The sequence below is a fragment of the Bombus affinis genome, chromosome 4 (genome assembly GCF_024516045.1).
Source record: "Bombus affinis isolate iyBomAffi1 chromosome 4, iyBomAffi1.2, whole genome shotgun sequence".
NCBI classification, from domain to species: domain Eukaryota; kingdom Metazoa; phylum Arthropoda; class Insecta; order Hymenoptera; family Apidae; genus Bombus; species Bombus affinis.
This window is the reverse complement of record NC_066347.1, coordinates 4255183-4273147: the sequence shown is the minus strand read 5'-3', so window position 1 is coordinate 4273147 and position 17965 is coordinate 4255183. Positions and strand designations below refer to the sequence as shown.

General features: G+C 43.6%; 1 protein-coding gene across 1 annotated transcript in view; it reads left to right on the top strand.

Moving 5' to 3' along the window:
* The window catches only part of LOC126915744 (RNA-binding protein MEX3B), a 61165-nt gene extending 43456 nt beyond the window's left edge, over nt 1-17709 (top strand). The window contains exon 2 of the mRNA XM_050720711.1: nt 14129-17709. Coding sequence (XP_050576668.1) covers nt 14129-15105 — 977 coding nt within the window. The 3' untranslated portion in view covers nt 15106-17709. The remainder of the gene's footprint in view (nt 1-14128) is intronic.
* Nucleotides 17710-17965: the final 256 nt, after the last annotated feature.

Genomic DNA, 17965 nt, shown 5'->3' with positions numbered 1-17965 from the left:
CTCCAGAGATCTTGTGGAAATTAATTTTCGCTGGGTCGAGTATTTTTGCCAGCGGCGGAGGGAAAGTTGAGCCACGTTTATACAGCGAGTAACTTTTGTTCGTGTCCTATAAATTTCTATATACCGTTGCATAGGCGTGTCTGGCGTGGTAGGTCATTCTATACGGCGTGTACACAGTGTACACGTTATAACGCATTGACCGGTATAACGTCAGCACGGTGTAAAAGTTTATGCGAGTTTCGTTTACGATGAACCGAGTAATCGAAATGAGAATTCATAGGGGGCAGATACGTTGGCGGACGTCAGCCGCTGGTGGTAGCCTTGCAAAACCAGCGATTAATCCGTCGTTGGCGGAATAACCGCGACGCGTAAATTCTCGCGGCACTTTTTGTCGTGGTTCAACGTAAACTTAGCGTATACAAATTACGCGGAGCTCCTCACGGTTTTTGCGTCTGCTCGCCTCTCAGGAAATCGCGTGCGTACGTTTTACGTGCGCCGTATACCGCCTGGACTTCCCTTCGTTCAGGTTACGCGCAGTTTCTCTAGCCGAAGCATGCGATCAGAGAACGCATCTAAAGTTCTCGATGCCTCTTCGCTCCTGCTCGTGAGTAATTTCTGCTTTGAAAGAGTCAGGTAACTCGACGAGCGAGAACGTGCCCGTTTTCTTGCTTCGTGGTTAAACTGCGCTCGCGCTCACGCGTACGATCCGTGGAATTGTCATGGCCGATCGTGGTCGATTTATATCCGTAATTTCTATGTTTGTCGATCGCGTATAAGTCGCGCGCGCTTTTTGCCGGCGACGTATACACGCGGCGTGCATATTAACGCGTTGCCTGAACGCATTCGCCGTGTTACGTGCGCGCTCCCGCGCTTCTTGTACGCTACAAATGCCGCTTGACTTCGGTGAATAGGGAAACTAGTCCATCAAATGTTGGTTACTATTATCTCGGTGGATCGTTTGTCGAAAGTTTTGTTGATGGTCAGATGATAGGAAATCAATTGTTGGCCAATTAAACCGCGGATGTTTATGCGTTTATAAGAAATTTAAAGGTGCAATTTGCAGAGTGTATGTATTGTGAAAACACATATATTGTCGTATTTATTTATTTCAACCTGATAGCTCAGAAATTGGATTTGGTTTTCTATGGTTTACAAATATAAAAGAAAATTAAAACTAACGTACAGATAACCACAGTAGCATAAAATTATTACCTTACCATTACGTAAATATTCTACCCATCACACTTTATTCCTACATTTACTTCTATATTTGTTCCATCATTCATTGCTTATCTATGTTTCTTTATTTGTATTTTATTTCCCAATAATTGCACTTTTCTTCGTCCTTGTTTTCTGCTTCCACTCCTCTCTCTTTGTTTTATATAGAAAACTATATAAAATAAATAAAGTAAAGTGTACATTATAATATCTAGTAGGTAAAAGGAACTTCTCATTAGGTTTCATCTTTTTAATCATTTTGAATAAAGATACTGTTCCCTTGTAAAGAAGTAGAAAATAAGTACGTGGTATCTTCGTAAGTTACCAGGAATCAGGTGCAAATTTCAGTTATTTTAAAAACAATCTTAAATTTATTTAAAGGAAGTAATCGTGATACAGGTAGTGCCTTGAATCAAGCAGACATTAACATTCAGCGAATCATTCGTTTCTAGATGTTACTCAGCATTGTTAAAATGCACACTTTATTACTTAGATTCATGAAAGATTGACACAATAATGCGTGCATTATGAAAGCCATCCATGGAGTCTGCTGAAATAATTTGAAAGTCATCCATTCAGATTACTTTGTGACTCGATGTCAATCAGGTATCCAATATCTTAAAAGCTCTAACGTGTTATGTAAGTTAGATATTCAGTATAATATACTAGCTATTCTGCGTTAAATATACATTGATCCATGACGTTCTTACTGCTTACTCCTTCCTAACAGCATACTCGATTGAAAAGGTACCCTTTTGATTGTCTTTATGTAAACACAGGAACATTATGCCTTTAGAATCATTACTCTTTACCGTATATTTTCATAAGCGTTCTCACACGCAACATTTCCAACAAAAGTTCAATCATTCATCTATTCAGTAGGTTTAGCACTCTTATTGGCAAATATTATTCAGATCACGTATTCTCCATCAATCTTTATAGAAATACTCGTTCATTTTCCAAAGTATCAGACTCCCTGAGGCTTCCCTTTCCCAGGAGGTTGAATATCTCTTCAGCGAATCCTATATGTACTCATCATCCCAGACCTGGCACACAAAAATTACTTAAAATAGGATCCAACAACGAAGCAAGGAAAAAAACAAAATGATAGTAAAATGCGTCGCATAGAAAATATTACCCCAGATTTAGGTATATAAAAATTACTGAGGATAGGTTCCAGTAACAAAACAAGGAAAAAACAAAATGCGTCGCATAGAAGATATTACCCTAGATTTAGATACATAAATATTACAAAACACGGAAAAAAGCAAAGTAATAGAACGTGTCACGTAGAAAATATTCACCGTTGTAAATCCAAATACGTAAAAACTTCTCAGAAGAAACGAAATAGTAGAACGCGCCACGTAGAAAAGGCGTCTTGTTTTGAATTTTCGATGAGAACCTCGCGTCCCAGCGTCGAATTTCATCGACTTTTCGAGGTTTCCGAACCTTGAGACAGCCCCAACGAAATAGGGGAACGTTGTCAGGTCGATGGGAATGAGATATCGCATAAAGCCCCGAGACGAAGTGGAAGGACGAGGAAACTCCGCGAAATAGGGCGAAGAACAAAGGAGGAGAAAAAGGATCGCGTGGGGTTGGCTAACGTTTAAGCCGGAGGAGCGGGTAACTGGTCGTGTCTCGTGCCATTTTATTTGCTCCCTCGGGAACGAATCTCATCTGTAGAGAGAAAATGGCGCAAGAGAGAGAGAGAGAGAGAGAGAGAGAAGAGAGACCAGTCTTTGATCGATACACGGTCGAACCACAGTTCTCACCCCCCCTCGACGTGCTTTTTTGCATTCGAAGTGGCCTACAGCTGGAGGCACAGCTGATGGGGCATACCCCTGGCTCGAGGGGTCGCGCACTTTTCCTACCCTTCTTCCAGGTCAGGGGACAGTTTCGTTGACGTTCCGTTGTAATCGATTTATCCCCGGCTTTGCCGTCCTAGCTTAACGTTCTACATGCTACACGGAAAATATTGCTGGAGCACATATGTAGCGACAAACAAAGAGTTGCTCTGCACCATTTCATGCTATCGTCCACTTTTGGGACCTTCGATGACGGAAGAAAGACGGAATATTCTCCGAAAATGAAAAATACTAGATTGTTATCTTGAAAAAAAAAAAAAAAAAAGAAAAAGAAAGAAATTCACGTTATATTTCAAGAGGACTGGTCGAGCAACTATCGAAAGTAGCTAAATCATTCAAACACGAGACGCGTGTACTTGCCGGCCAATAAATACTTGTCGACAAGGTAAACATACGTATACAATGCTAGGCGCCTGGTTTCATATTTCAATGAAAAGGTTTACAAGACAATCCACTCAACGGGCAGCGCCGTCTCGATCGTCCCTCCACCTTGAAACAAAAGTATCGAACCGCTTCTATGTATTTGCTGGGTTTATGTTTATATTCTTGACGAACGACGAAAGACTCGCTGATATTCCCAACAGAGGAATACGTTTGTACGTATTGTCGCAAAAGCGTGGAGGAGAAAATCTAATATGGCCGATGGGCGCTATGGTGTGCTACCTGTTTTCTGACAGAGAGAGGACAGTGGGAGAAGGAGAAACAGAGATGGAGAAGCACATGTCTCCGGTCGTCCGGTCGGCAAAGGTTTGAGGTAGGTCGATCGACGAATGACTCACCCTTCGGTTTCTCTCGAGAACGATCGGGAGAGCCACTCGTTGGGCGGAGTGGCTTCCACGGTGGGCAGCACGTCCCATTATATCCGCCGTGGCTCATTAATATCGTGACATCCAATATCGTGTAATTATAACTGAACCATGCTGTCCGCATAAGTCCCGTGAAGAATACGGCCCCCCCCCCCCCCCATGAACCACAATAATGAATCATCGGCCACGAGTTAAGCGTGGCTCGTTATTTTGCAACTTTCTTCCATATTGGTTTCAACTTTAACTGCGCCCAGCGTAAGATAATTGGCCGCCGGCGGTGGTATATCGTAGTCGAGAAAACTGATCTGACCATGAATGGAGGACAGGAGACAATCGTGTCTCGTAAACTTCGCGATATTCGAGACACGATTTAAGTCGTTTGCTATCGTTCCCTCGTTCGATATATCGTTGCTCTTTGGTGGCGATGAAAATCGATATTTACCAAGGAGCGGGATGATGATTGTGAAGACGACGTCTTCCGTTTCGATGAACGGATAAGATACATTAAATGGTAATCTGAACCTATTTTGACGAGTAGGAGGTGTACTCGAGGTTGAGAAATCGATAGAATCTAAATTCCTACTTCTTGGACGGTAATATAACGACAGATAAAAGGAGAAAATAAGGGGCAGAGATAATAGCTCGATTCCCCTAAGTACTTTTTACTGGAACGTTGTTTCCATATCGTCTTTGCACGAGCACCCGTGCGCATCCGCGATTCCCTCGGCCTGCGAGTAAGTACCGCGTCCTTCGTTGCAGCGTGACCAAGCTGGCCATTTCCTCCGCGCCCTTTCCGACGACACGTAACACGTTCCCGCGGTAGAAAATCAACGGTCTTTCGTAATCTGATTTTTCTATCGCGAGACCCCGAGACGGCGCACAATGTGTATCCTTTCTTATGTGTGAGTACGTGTATAGTAGTGTGTATGTGTCTAGAACGTTCTCTATGGAACACGAAACACACACTGGTACAGTCGTTGCGTATCGGGCCGGATAGCGGACGTATCGGATAGAGAAAGAGAGAGTGAGAAAGAGCGAGAGGGGTCGGCGAGATAGGCATAGCGTGCGCGGTTGGAAAGAAAGGGAGGAGAAAGAAAGGCTGGTCACGGGACAGACAGAGAAAGATAGGAGAAGAAAGAGTAGGAGGAGAATGAACGCAGTTGGGCGGCCGTGTCAGTGGAGTTCAATCTTAATATAGTGTGACCCCCACTGCCATTCGAGACACTGTCGGATGCAACTGCAGTTGCAGCGGCTGCGCGAGGGAAAGGGAAAAAAGACGCGGTGCCCGACAGACGAAGAAAGAAGGAAACGTGGCAGAAGGAGACATTGGCGGTGGGAGGGTAGAAGAGAGAACACGAGAAAGAGAGGCCACAGTGAACGGGTGCGTGCATTGCACCTTATCCCCCTGTCCGGCGAGTGTGCCTCGCTCGGTTATTTCAGAGACATCGGCCCCGAGAGAGTCGCGAGCGAGACACGTATATATATACACATACATGTATGTATCTATATGTACACGTGGATACCGCTTGTGTGTATATATATGTAGATGCATCTACAGATCGTGTATAGACGCGACCGTGCACACGCGCGAGAAAGAGAGCTACGCATAACGAAACGATGCGTGCACACGCACGGGATTGTTCAGACGAGTGTCATCGATCTATTTCAAGAAGAGGCTGGAATTTCTGGCCTTCGAAAGGGGTCAGAGGGGGTGATGAAGGGAAACGTGTATGTAAAGAGGGAAGTCGAGAAAGGAAGAGAGGGGAAAGGGAAATAGAAGCAAGAATGTACATAAAGTACGCACCTGCGCAATACATCCGTTCAACTCGGTGGTCGGCGCACGAATGACCACTCGTTTGTACATTCGTACCTAAACTCAGCCAGCTATGCTCACGTTCAAAGGACGTCTACGATTGGCGTTGAGTTCGACCAATCAGTGACTAGTTTTCCTGGAAGCTAGTGGATATCACCATGACCGTGCGTTGGACGTGGTGCACGTTGATCACGTTGTGGCTACTTGTTCCACGAGTTTGAAATTTTTCTACTTCAATTGCACTTACGTATAATCAAATTTTTTTAGTAACTAATTCATTAAGCTATTCTACGATAGCACAGTCTATTTAGAGTTCGTATTTTTCTACGAACTCCATGATTAATGTTCCATAAAAAGGAGAAAGATTGAAGGAAATAAATGGAAGCCAGCCATGCGATCGACGTGCCGTTGCTCGTTTTTAGCCTAGTCTCCGTCACGAGCAACCAACACTCGTGACTCGCGAGTTTATCGGCGTTATTGGAGTTTCCTCGGATGTTCCAGCGACTTGGCCAGCATGTCGGGAGGAAGGGGGAAACCGAGAGGCGACGTGACGAGGAAGGGACGATATGGCGCGGAAAGGGAGGAGAGAATAAAGTGGTTGAGGATCGGGCGAGGTAGTGGGGCGAGCGGTGGTACTCGGCCGTTGCATTGTGGGGGTGTTGGCCTTCAACTTGACGGCGCAGTTTCACTGACCTGCCTGAGAAACTCGTGATATCCACGCGGCTCGTGCCCCACGAGCAGACGTACCGACGCACGAATGTCCAGAGACGCCAAAGGGTACCGCTACTTTAAGGGCCCACGGTCCTAAATAAACTTACTACGCCATGTAGCGACCGGAGCGCCTTGTATCTGAACATCGTTTCACATTCGTTTTGTGTCATAAACGTGGCAAACGTAGTTTCTTCTAGTCATTGGAATGCGTATTTTCCGGTTTGGGACCGGGTCGTTGATACTTATGTCGAACAGGTTTGGAAAATTATTGGATGTTTTATTTACGGTTCATAAATAGCGTACTTAAAATCACGCTATTTAGCAGTGACCTTTACTGTATGGAAGTAACAGATAGAATATTTTATATGGTATTGTTAAACGTCCTTAGGTATCCGAAATTTGGCAACAAGACTCTTAAGATTTGTTACTGACACAACCGTGAGTTTTTTGAGGTTATGCGTTTCAACAAAATATTTAGAGAAGAAAACAAAACGAGAGGTAAACAAGGATATTGAAACAACCAAAGTTATACTAAGGATATCTCTTATAATTATAGTAACTGTGACTGGACTAAACTAGCAAGTTTAATCAACTATACAAAAATACAGTGAGAATAGACTTAAAAATTTAGAAAGAAATATATTATAGTCATGGTTGAGATTGATATTAGATTTAAAATGGCATCAGCAATACTTTCGTTCGCTGACATTCATGGCTGGCTAAATCAGTAAAACGAGAGGTAAACGAACGATTCCGATCCTTAGCGGTCTTTTTCGGGTCGACTACATCGATACCGCCCACGGTCGTCGGCCAGTCGTCGAGGAAACGACGAGTATCTCTCAGGCGAGGCATTTGGTGACTGTAATTAAAGCAAAAGACCAGCTGATGGCCCTCCGAGTTTCTGACCCTCTTACACGACCTTTTTCCCTCCTCCTTCCTACGCTTGAAAATGTACTACCTTGTGCGTTTCCAAGAAGTATGTTAGCTACAGAATTTTTGTGTCTCCCACCAGAGAAGTGTCCTTTTTTGGAACCTTATACTCGGAATATCGTCAGTAGCCTCGTACATAGGAATTTGAGCGAAATGCAAGGGATGGAGGAAGCATACAAAGCGGAGAATGTCAGGAACAGCTTCGCGAACGATCGGAATTTTGATATCGATCAATCGTAGACGCGTAATCGATGCTCTATATAATGGCCGGTGGAAACGTGGTCGGATCAAAGTAACGAGCTTGGCAAGTTCAGCGTGTAGATATCGCAAATCTGTCGATAACGCCGACCAATGTGTGCGAACGGTACACTATGACCGCTAGCTTCTAAGACGCGTATATAATCCAGCTGCCGGCTATAGAAGCGTGTAACTATTGATCCAGCGGCCTCTGGAAAGAGAGCCGCTGCTACTAGCGGCTGCTGCAGATTTCAGCAACGTCATTCGAGGGAGAGTGACGTATCGTGGGAATAGAAGGTCCAAACTGCACTCCCGAGAGGGCTTTGCTCGGTATTGTACTCGACCGGAGAACAGACCACGTGCTTCACGTGCATCGGCTACGTGAATGGCACCTTGAATGAATAAGAAAGAAATCAACGGAATAACGAATCTTGTTTTGCGACATCACAACGAGATGCCGTAGACATACAGCCGAAGTGATGTCGACCTTTATTACGATTTTTATGCGTATTATATACATTTTTTAGAACGATCGGTTCTCGATCCTTTCAACCAGATCAACGTTGCGTTGCTGCTATAGTAGCATCATGGCAAACGTATAACCAGATCGACTAAATCATTCGTACGATCGGAAAGCTTCGGGTCGTAGCGTGTATCCGGACGATCGTCGGTTCGAATCACGAGCATAATTCATCTCGAGACCGAAGTCGAACATTCTGCCGAACCTATTACTCCCTTTTCGTCCTTTACGATTTCGCGGTGCGTGCAAAAAGATGCGAAAGAAAAAGGAGAAGGAGAATTCGAAGACGAAGAAAGGACGAAGGATCGGGTCGAGCTGCTCAGGTCCCGGTCGATCCTCTCTTTCGTCCCTTCTGGTCCCTTCGATAGAGGCAGACAAAGGCAAAAGGCGCCTTGCGTTCTCTTCGATGCAGTCTCTTTCACTCCTCTTTCTCTTCCACTCACTTTTCTCTTCGTCTCACCTCACCTTGGCCGCGGCCCTTCAACTGTCTGCGACCCACGCCCCACCTTCTCTTCCTCCATCCGAACTACCACTACTACAACCATCGGTACCACCATCGAGTTAGCAGCCACCTTCTTTGACCACGAGGAGCAACCTTCTACTTCTTCGTCGTCGTCGTCGTAGTCGACGATATTGCCTTCTTCTTTAACAGCGTGTCTTCGTTCGTCCTCTTTTCTGCCTCTTCTTTCTTTCCATTTCTCATTTCCTCCCGGCTGTTCTTCGGATGCATGTGCTCGTGAATGCCACTCCTATCGGTGTGCTTATACCGATCCTCGTCCACCTGCCTTCTCAGAGTTATTTAGCCAACCGAACCGCCCTAATTCGCTGTAGGCGAATTTCCGGAAAGAGGGAGAAGCTTGGATAAACGGAAACTCGACGGCCTATCCGGCGTTCATGTGCCGTTTCGCGATGAAAAACGATCATCGATCGCGGTTACCTCTGATTCCAAACGTCAGTTTGTGATTTTTGTTACTATTTCTTTTTAGAAGCGTTAAGCTTGTATACCATCGATAAACCGCGGATTTCGATTATATTTTTATGAATACAGCTAAAAAAAGTGGAACCTAGATAGGAATTTGCTTCATTTACAAAATATTATCGTTTAGTTTCGATACTTTATGTATCTCTGAATGTTATATTTATATCTTATCTATATATGTGTCTTATAAATATGTCTATATTTATCTGCATTGTGAGAACTTGCGCACGTTCAGATTTCCTATAAATGCATGGAAGTACAAAGTCTAGTCAGGAGTTACCCTTGGAACTTTGTAGCTAGCTGTAAAGATTATCGAGCCGAAATTGCAGAGATTTAATGTCGAAGAATCTCGAGTGTATTTGCAAGAGTTATATTTATTGCTTATGCAATGGTAGTTAAGAAATTTCTAGTTAACGAAGGTCGACTATTTTTAGAGGTATTTATACTATGCGAAGCTTTCATTCTTCCATATCATGCTTGTAAATCGCAAAATTCACAGTGTCTGTAAACGATTTGAATTGTGCCAAGGGAGTTGAATATTGAAGTTTCACGTGCATAGTAGATAATGAATTTTACAAGAAGCTAATAGCGAAATGAAAAATATGAAAATGTGTGGATGTATGTTTGGACTCGATCGCATTATGCATTTAGTTGAACTTTATAATGCGCCGTTCCGAGACATGTTATTAACTCACTGGGACGAGCGTCCCTCTTTGACATTCCTGAATCCGTATACATTATTCAGTAGTTGGACAAATTATATTGCCTAGCTTATGGTCAATTAACGGTAACCGATAGGTTTATTACGCGATTCGCTGTCGTGTTTTATAGCATCTTGCGGTTTGATGCGTTCAAACACTTGTACGGTTTAAATCTGTTATTAGTAATTGAATTTCAATTAACGAAAACGTACAATTTTGGAACTTCGTCAAAAGTTTAAAATGACGAGGAATATTCAATATTAAATCGGCATAGAGAATTTATTAATAATAAATTATTATTAATGGGAATATTAAGAAGCAAAATTCAACGGCGATGATTTAAAAAATCATTCAAATATGTCAAATTAAATCTTCATAAATAGTCATAATCATAAACAGTCTTATAATGGTTAACGAAACAAATTCTTCGTTCAATCAAAATCCTATCAAGCGTTATTTTTATAAGTCTGATGAGGCACCGATATAGAACGGTTCTCCGCAGACTAGTCAGCCCTCTAATTTTTATTCCCCTCGATTTCTACGTCTTTCTTCTCGTCTACCCTACGGCCGGCCGGAGGCATCCCGCCGTTGTATCCTTGGGCAAATTTATGCCTCTTCAGATTACGGATAATAATGGTTACCCTTGTGCCGTGGCCAGCTCGTCTTAACAATTTGCCAGCTAGAATTACGACCGACTTTCCCCCGCAGCGTTTTATCGCTACTACACGTTCTGGCCAGTGCACCTAGTCATTGGCATGCGATATCGCACGATTCCAACTTCGATTGTGAGAATTTTCATGAAAATTGCCCTCCATATACCTCCTCCCTCTTTTCCACCGTTTTTCAACTCAATAGTCACACCAGTGTTATCCATCAGTGTTCGCGTTTCAGCCTTTCAGAATACCAGTTCTCGATCGTAGAACATTCCGATTTAATCGAAGATCGTAACCTCGTTTAGCTACCAACAGAGGAATTGCATACTTTTGGCAAACGCACTGATCTCAAAATGAAATACGCGTTGGCGACGCTATATCGAATCCTTGAGCGAGAATTTATGGCGTTAACGAAGAAAGTGGGACGAATATATAGTCGGGTAATTTTTGGTCGCGGAAATTTCGGACGAAAGAACCCAATTTTCGTTTGTCAGCTTCTCGTTCTTCAAACGGCAGACTAAATTGGTTTGGTAATGAGACGCGGACAACGTTGTAATTTCCTCCCATTGGGCGCTACTTTTGCCCGTGTTTCTTCAAGGTCTCTTGAAAGTTCCGCGGCGTGTTAACGCGACGCATCCTTCGCGGTCCCGCGAGTTTATCGAAATCGGACCTGCATGCGCCGGGGAAGGGTTTCAAAGAACCACAAACCTTACAGTGATGTGTCTCGTATATGGAGATTCAGCGGTTGAGAGAAAAACTGTGAAAGGGGTGGAGGAGCGGGAACGTGGGTAACCGTTGAATGAATATAATCGTCGAAGGTAAACCGGCTGGAAGGAAGAAACGAGACAGGAGAGAAGGTTGGGTACAATGGGTTCCGAAAATAAAGCGTGATCGATGAAACTGAAACAGGATTTACCCTAGCGATTCGAGGACATGCGTGGACGCGTTTCTCCTTACTTTCTTCAAATATTTTTGCGTTTAACCGTCACACACTTTTCACCTGGTAATTTAAGACTAGTGCGTACATGTGCGCAAAATCTAAAATCGTTGGGAAAAAGACGCTTTGATTAACGAACATGATCAATTCCTTGGTCGTCTATTTTTACGCAGTTTCTATAGTACAATAATAGCGTTATGTCTGCGTGACTAACGACACTCACAGTGAAAATTGCGTTCTTTACCCTGAAACTTTTCATTAAAACGAAACCAAGTATTCCGGTTGTATACTCGTTCCACCTTCTTTCTTAATCTCAATTTCATTTTCCAACGAAAGAAGGACTTTTTATGTTTCAATCGATTAAACGAGTTATTCGTTAACGAAAATGCCAGTTAGATCGATTGCAGTCCTTGCAAATATAGTTACGATGTGATTTATTTGTAACATCTATACATAGATAAAGGAAATGATTACACCCGAGAGATTAGGAATCCTAGTAACGAATTAGTATAAGAAAATCTGTAGAATAAAATCATAATTCTTATGTTTCTAAAATCTAAGGAATTTTGTAAGAAGTCGGTCGAAAACGAACAAAATAAAGCTGAACATGAACGAAGAGAACATGGTACTTTTCCACGATAAATTTCCCGAATTCAAGAGAATATCGCGGATGAGAGCGACCCTATCTGTGGTTATGGTCGCAATTACGCTCGCGCCCCCGAGACGACCTCGCGCCGCAACTTATGTCCCTTTCCTCTCGCGTTTAAACGCTTCGAACCGCGTCGTGGCGTGCAGTTAAGGCCATATCGATGTCAAGATTGTGCCGCAGCGGCCGTCCCTGAAGAGCCGTGGACGCCCGTGACATTGTCGCGTCGCGCAAGGACTGCGTAGTCAAGCAAGGGAACCGTCTAAACGATTCAAAGAACGTTTTCAGTCAGTGTTTTCTTTCTCTTTCTGGTACGTTACTCAATGAGCAAAAATGTCGTCCGATTTTGATCGAATAAATGGAGTTGCGTGTCACTATCTGATGACCCTTTGGCTTTGTGGAAAGCTACGATCGATAGTCCGTTTCGTGATATTTATACGTGGCTCGTTCGGTCGATCATTTTGATTGACTTTCTTAGGATAATTATTATATAAGCTGCTTATTTGCTAAATCTGCAGAAAACGAAAAGTAGGGAAAATCGATGAAATTATATAATATAAGCATCGATCGCTTTGGTACTTCAATATCAGAATGGAAGTTACACGAAAAAACATACGATCCACATAGAGAACCATCTTTTTGTCCATATATTTCGTAAGAAATCGTTCGAATCTCCAAAAAAATATTGCTGTACGTCCACGAAATTTCTATTGTGGAAGTTACAAATTTTATTACTCTGCTCAATGTACTAATTCTAGTGCACGGTATACGTATATAGTGTACTGTCCCGACAACCTATCCGGATTACACTCGAGCGTATTCGAATCTATCGCGTGTCCAATTTCCACCTGAAAGAATCCAACTTTCCTGTACGACTCAAGTTCAGAAACGTCGTGTGATTTACGATGGCGACCGTTCGATAAACGCAATTAAAATGCTCTCTAATGAACGTGGAATCGTTCGGATGGCGAAGAAACGGATAGGAAGGAGGCAAAGGTATGCGAAGCCGGGGGCGGGGTGCTCCGCGTGTGTCGCGCGTTCGTTGGTGCGCCGAAGGAGAGAGTGAACTGAATGAAAGGGAGGTTGGTGAAAGAGAGAGAAAGGGAGAGGAGGATGCGAAGACCGCGAAGGATAGCCGCGGGAAGGAGAAAGGTTGGACGCTGGGAAGGAGACGGAACGCAGAAGGTGGCCGAGCGCGAAAGAAGGAAAGGGAGAGGAGTGGTTCACCTGCATTGCTAGCATTGCGCCGGCTCAAGGCCAGAGAGTCTGCGAGACCGAGGACCAGACCGGGTCGGGACCTCCTTCCTTCCAGTTTCCTGCACCCTGCCCTCTCTCTGCCTCTCCGCCGTCGTTTTCTTCCTTCTCTCCACATGGCATCCCACCGCTCTCTTACAGCTTCTCCTTTTTCGTACCACGCGCAGATCTCGCTATGCGTCTGTTGTTCCTCGCGTACAGACAATTGCGTCATGACAAAGACTCTGCTCCTCCGACGGAGCACCGACACCGTCAACCACCTTCCGCAGAACTGCGATCAGTCGTGGGCTCGCGAGCTACGTGTACTTGGAAGGATGCAGTTTTTTCAGACTCTCGGTTGATTTGGTAGAGATGGGAGGAAGCGTGGGTTGTGAGGATAATTCGATGACTTGGTTGTTGGTACGAGCGAATTAAGATATATGTACTTGGGACTCACGTCTTGGCGAGGTGTAATTCCCTTGCTGATTAATGATTCTTCTGGTCATTTGTTTGATTTATATCGGCGTATAATTGCGTTTTATAGGTGGTTGTAGTTTTGTGAATGGAAAGGATTCATCTTAAGGATGGACTCGGAAGAATGACTTGCAGGATATGTAGATAAATCATACATATTCGTACTAATGCTATTTATCTTGAAATGAGAAAGGACGACAGTCTTTAAATTTCGATATTCATAAGACTTGCTATATTCATATGATACGCGTATAAAATTAATTAAGAAAAGAGAAGGAGAGAAGATCGATTACGTTTAGCATTTCGATATAATAGCGTTCTTAGAAAAACACGATGAAAACTTAATTTCGTGTGCTGGTTTCCAAGAAACTTGTAACTAAACGATCGTTTCTGGTTTGATTGCAGGTTGTAAAATCAAAGCACTGCGAGCGAAGACCAACACTTACATCAAGACGCCAGTGCGTGGCGAGGAGCCGGTGTTCGTGGTAACTGGACGTAAGGAGGATGTGGCGCGTGCAAAGCGCGAGATCCTGTCAGCCGCGGAGCATTTCTCCCAGATCCGCGCGTCGCGCAAGAGCTCGTTGGGCGCGTTGTTGGGCGCACCTCCTGGACCACCAGCGTCCGTACCAGGCCACGTGACGATTCAGGTACGAGTCCCGTACAGAGTAGTGGGCCTGGTGGTAGGACCGAAAGGCGCGACCATCAAGAGAATCCAGCATCAAACGCATACCTACATAGTGACACCCAGTCGTGACAAGGAGCCTGTGTTCGAGGTGACCGGACTACCCGAAAGCGTGGAGGCTGCGAGACGCGAGATCGAGGCACACATAGCACTTAGAACCGGCACAGGAGCGACCCTCGACGATTCGGAACTGCTAAGCGTGCTCTGTCGCGGTGGCTTGGGCTCGATCCTTGGTTGCCTCGATCCACCAGGCTCGAACGGTTCGAACGGATCAAGCGGAGCATTTTCCAGCAGCGGAAGTTGCAGCAGCTCGTCCAGTAGTTCCGGTGCACCTGGGATAAACGATCTGGTGGCGATTTGGGGAGCCGGCATGGAAAGGGACGAAGGACTAGGCGAGTCGCCATCGTTCGAGTCCCAGACAGCGTCCGCCTCTTCGATTTGGTCGTTCCCAGGCGTTGCGTTACCCTCGAGGCCATCACCGCCGGCGTCAGCGAGTCCGACGTCACCCACGGATTCACTGTTGGGTGGTGGACGACGGGAATGCGTGGTGTGCGGCGATAAGGAGGTCACCGCTGCTCTCGTACCATGCGGACACAATCATTTCTGCCTGGACTGCGGCAACCGGGTCTGCGAGAGTTCGGATCCTAGCTGCCCCATCTGCTCCAGGCCTGTCTTACAGGCGCTTCGCATCTTTTCTTAAGCACCGGTCAAAGCCAGCAGAGATCCTACAGGCTCTTGGTACAGCGGCTGTAACATCGATTCTCATCATTAACAATTATCTGCTCTTCAAATTTTGGCGGCTCATCCAGGAACGACGGCGCTGGAGAACGCCCACCCCGAATTTTTCCGTATATTAAAAGCCTCGTGTTCCCCCGTTCGTTACGACTACAGCCGTGAGATTCCGCGGCGACAACGGGGGAGCGGACGCGCACAATGTCTCAATTCCACTGCTGCCAATAATCTCTTCTACGCGCCGGGAATGCCCTGATATAAATGCTAACTTGTCGCGTCGTTCCCGCCGACCGAATACAACGAAGTCAGCTTTTAAGTTCTACAAGAATATATAGAACGAGAGAGAGGGAGAGAAAGAGAGGTTAAAAAGAAAGATAACATACTCGCTCATTCATTGTCATCGTTTTCATACTTTTACCCTTGGTATATAACGTAAAGTGTAGTAGATATCCTGGCTCGCAGGTTTATGCACAAGATCAACACGTCGAATGAATGGCGTCGGAGCTGACGCGTGATTGAGAGCAATGAGTGACACACTCGGTTCTCTGTGTTCGTACCATGGTGGACGTCACATGTTTCTGTTACGTAAAAGAAGGACGATTCGTTTGGCTTTGCCGCTTATGGGGTTGCCTTCGAACTATCGGGAAAAAGTTTGACGCGCACGGTTCAATACCTTCGTAGTAACGAGACTGTTGACCACCGAGATGTTACTTCGCTGGGATAAAATACGAATTAGTATTGAAGGTAGTGCGTTTCATATCGATTGCAATAACATTCCATTCGCTGATTGTATTCACGTCACGGTATATTCTCGTATTTTTCTACAAATTCTTTTCGAATCGAAGGCAGTCTAGATAATGGAATGGAACGAATTAATCGAATCAATCGAATCTCCATCGACAACGTTTTAATTAGCGTAGACGTTATTTTTTTATATAATTGACAATCCACGAACGAGAGTCAGCACTCTTCGGTAACACGTGCGAGAACGAAACATTCATAGTTTTTGAATATTTTTGTATGTTGTCCTTCTTTCACGTATCGATGCACGGAACGATTGAAACCGTAATTGCCATTGCATTATTCTTCGCGAAACATTATGAAACACTATATCAAAGGTGCTTGCAAACACTGAGAAATAAAGTTTTTACGAATTCTATATTTTTATTTAGGAAGCGTACCAATCGTCGTAAACGTCCTATTTATCGTTCTGAACGTTTTATGGAAATTACGAGTTTCAATTTCCATCAGCCATGATTTGGCTTTTGAATAGCCAAAAGCGCAGTTGCGGTGGTGTACATTCGCTCTCTCGATCGTTACGCTCTTCGCGTCTTTTGCGATCACGTGATTCCCAGTTCAAAGATGGAGACGTAAGAACAGCTGATAATATAAAAACGAGATAATTTTGAAAAAAAGGTGCGTATGAAGATCCTTTATTGTTATTCTTCCTTATAACTAAACGAACAGGCAATGTGAATCTCAGAGAACATGTTAAAAATGCTTTTGTATGTTTTGTAAAAGTTTCCATGATGAATTGAGTATAGTTTGTCACGTGGTTGCAAGGTGTGTTTGGTGGTAATCAATCAAACGATTTAAATCGAGTGTCAAAATGAGAAGCGATATAGAGGATGGTCGTGCATCTTTCGATAGTTCAGCTTTCGAAGTTTCTCCGCTAATAATTTATAGGATTAATCGAGCAATCGTAACAAATGAAATATCCTTGAAATATTTATTATCTCGTCGCTGCTCTCATCTCATGACAAGTGAAAACTTTTCACGAAAGCGACTCTATCGGTAGATGTATCGACACACGATGGACTTTCGCGACCTGCGAGCTCGTCGTACATAATCGCAGCGAACGATCACCGAAAAAAAATTGCCCATATTTGACGTAACTTATAACCTAGTACACGCTCACTCATACCTATACATACACATTACACGTACACATATTACAGACATACAGCCGATCTCATCATTATATATAACAAGCACACGTCGCACCAGAGAAGAAAGATTTAAAAAAAAAAAAAGAATATACAGGGTGAGTGGTCACGTGTCCCTCGATTTGCCGCAAAATTACTTAGATGATAGTATTATTAAAAACGGCGTGCCCGTCCCACCCAGGTTCCCTCGCTACTAGAGTATTATATCTTACATTTATATAAGCGAAATAGCAATTCAAATAATAATAATAATAATAATAATAATAATAATAATAATAATAATAATAATAATAATAATAATAATAATATATTATAAATATAAAAAGCATAAATAAATATATAATATATATATATATTATATATATATATGTATAATGTCAGGAAAGAAAAGGCTGACAAGTAAGAAGGATGATATTTTATCGAGGAGATTTAGATTTTGTATTTTTCGCGCGTTTCGTCGACGGGACCTACGGGTGGTCGGGGACAGCTACACACGCCGGGTGACAAAATATATGAAAATTATTATTAAGAGTTCTATAAAAAAAAGAAAATAAAAAAAAGCGAAGGCAAAAAAAGAAACAAACTTAAAAAAAAAAAAAAAAAAAAAATCGAGAAATAGAGAAAAAGGAGACACTGCTTAAAAGGGAAGCAAAATGTTTTAAGATTATACGGTGCATCGCGGGAACGCGTGAGCCAACTTCTCCCTGATTGCTGAAAGGAACGAGAACAAGGGAAAGAAAAGAAAAAAAGAAAGGAGAAAAAAAAATAACGCCGTCGGTCGATTCCCAGGAGAGTATTCTTCGAGTCCTAAGGAATAATCCGAGTAACAACTTGCACTTGCAAAAGGGAACTAAACTGATGTATCTTTCGTTGTGGGGATCG